General features: G+C 25.1%; 1 protein-coding gene across 1 annotated transcript; it reads right to left on the bottom strand.

Moving 5' to 3' along the window:
• Positions 1 to 391: 391 nt before the first annotated feature.
• Chro.40507 (hypothetical protein) lies at positions 392 to 1456 on the bottom strand. The annotated part of the gene is made up of 1 exon (XM_660775.1): positions 392 to 1456. One exon carries the CDS (start codon positions 1454 to 1456, stop codon positions 392 to 394), a length of 1065 nt encoding a protein of 354 aa, XP_665867.1.
• Positions 1457 to 1726: the final 270 nt, after the last annotated feature.

Raw genomic sequence — 1726 nt, 5'->3', positions numbered from 1 at the left:
TATAGTTTTTTTTCCTTGATTTTAAAAGAATTATAAACAAATTATGAGAAGAGTGTATAGAAATAATTTTAAAGTAATATAATATTTTTAAATATAATTTAGAAATTTAACATTTTCTAATATTTAGTTACACTTATTTGACTTCTTGTTTTTTTAATATTTACATACATATTTTAATTGAATATTAATTGTAATATTAAGTAACAATGAGAGAAAAAAAATAACTAAATAAGGATATATAATATTACTTAGCTGCCAATACCAATAAAAAGAAAAATAAAAATAAATTGATGAATTTGTTTTATTTAAAAAATATATATTTTTCTTAAAAATATTAACTTGAACAATTCAAGTTAATTTTGATTAAATTTTTGTAAAATTTAATAGATTGTTAAAATAAATTTAAAAATGGATATTTCAAGTTTAAATTTATTCGCTCTTGACCCGTCGATTTCCTTAAGCTTTTTTCTTGAATATCTGTATTCCTACGTATTCCAAGAAGTTCATTATATCCTTCTTTAGCTTGAAGACACTGATCAAATTGTTTCTTAAAATTTTTAAGATCAAGATTATGCAATGCTAAAACTCTTTTCTTAATTCTATTAAATGTATTAATGTCATATAGAATAGATGCTATGATATCTGTACTAGTAATTGAATTTTGCTTTGCTAACTTGTAAATATCATTAGCCAATAGGACTAAAGAAGAAGAACTAAATCTTGATCCAAAGAATAGAAAAATCTGCAATTCAGTAAGTCTATTTTCATTTAGTATATGCAATTCAAGTAATATAAGACAAAAATTAAGCCCAAACTCTTCAACATTCAAGGAATTAAAATTTATGGGAAATCTTATATTTTGGAATCTACTCATTACTTGAATTTCATACTTTGAATTTTCTGTAAAAATATTTTTTATATCATTAAGAAATTTTGTTAAATCTTTTCCTCCAATAGCTGAAATTTTAGATCCCAAACTATGCTGATTTTTCAATACCATAATTAATGACTGGTTAAATTCTATATCTTCTAGCTCATTAAATGAGCAAAGCAATATGTAAAGTAAAAATCCATTAAAAATAAAGTATTCGTTAAATTCAAAAATCAAATAAATCATGATAAAACTTATTTGAATTTTATTACATTTAATTTTTTTATAGTTTAATTTAAATATCTGCATTTGTTGAAAAATGCTTCTTTTAGTACCATCATAGCCTGGAACCAAGATGGATTTTACTTTTTTAGCAATCATAAAATAAGTTTGAACAAATTGTATCTCAGTTTCCTTCTCTAAATAACTTTCACCATTAGGAAATACACTAACTAAAGTTTGAACTAATTCCTTTTCTGAATCGAGTCGATTTTTTACAAGCCAATAATCTGAAAGTGCCAAGTTTATTGAGCCAAACAACTGTACTTCAATTTCGGCTAATATTAAAGCAAATCTATTATTCATAATGAATTTTCTAATATGCGACTTTTTTATTGGAGAGGCTACACCTCTCTTTAGTTTTTTATTCCTTTTGCAGATTTTTGTAAATATGGCATTTTTCTTTTTTTGCCTATTCCAGTAGATGTGCCCGGCCTCCCACCAAGTCTTGACCTACTCGAAATTACACTAACGTTTTCGGTCTCATCTCCGCTGCTACTACCACTACCGTCACTGCTACTACTATTTTCATCACTACTACTACTCTCATCACTGCTATTACTGTCATCACTATCA

This window comes from Cryptosporidium hominis (assembly GCF_000006425.1).
Source record: "Cryptosporidium hominis TU502 chromosome 4 CHRO014205, whole genome shotgun sequence".
Classification (NCBI taxonomy): Eukaryota; Apicomplexa; class Conoidasida; order Eucoccidiorida; family Cryptosporidiidae; genus Cryptosporidium; species Cryptosporidium hominis.
Note: the sequence above shows the minus strand (reverse complement) of the source record. Positions and strands in the feature narration are given on the sequence as shown.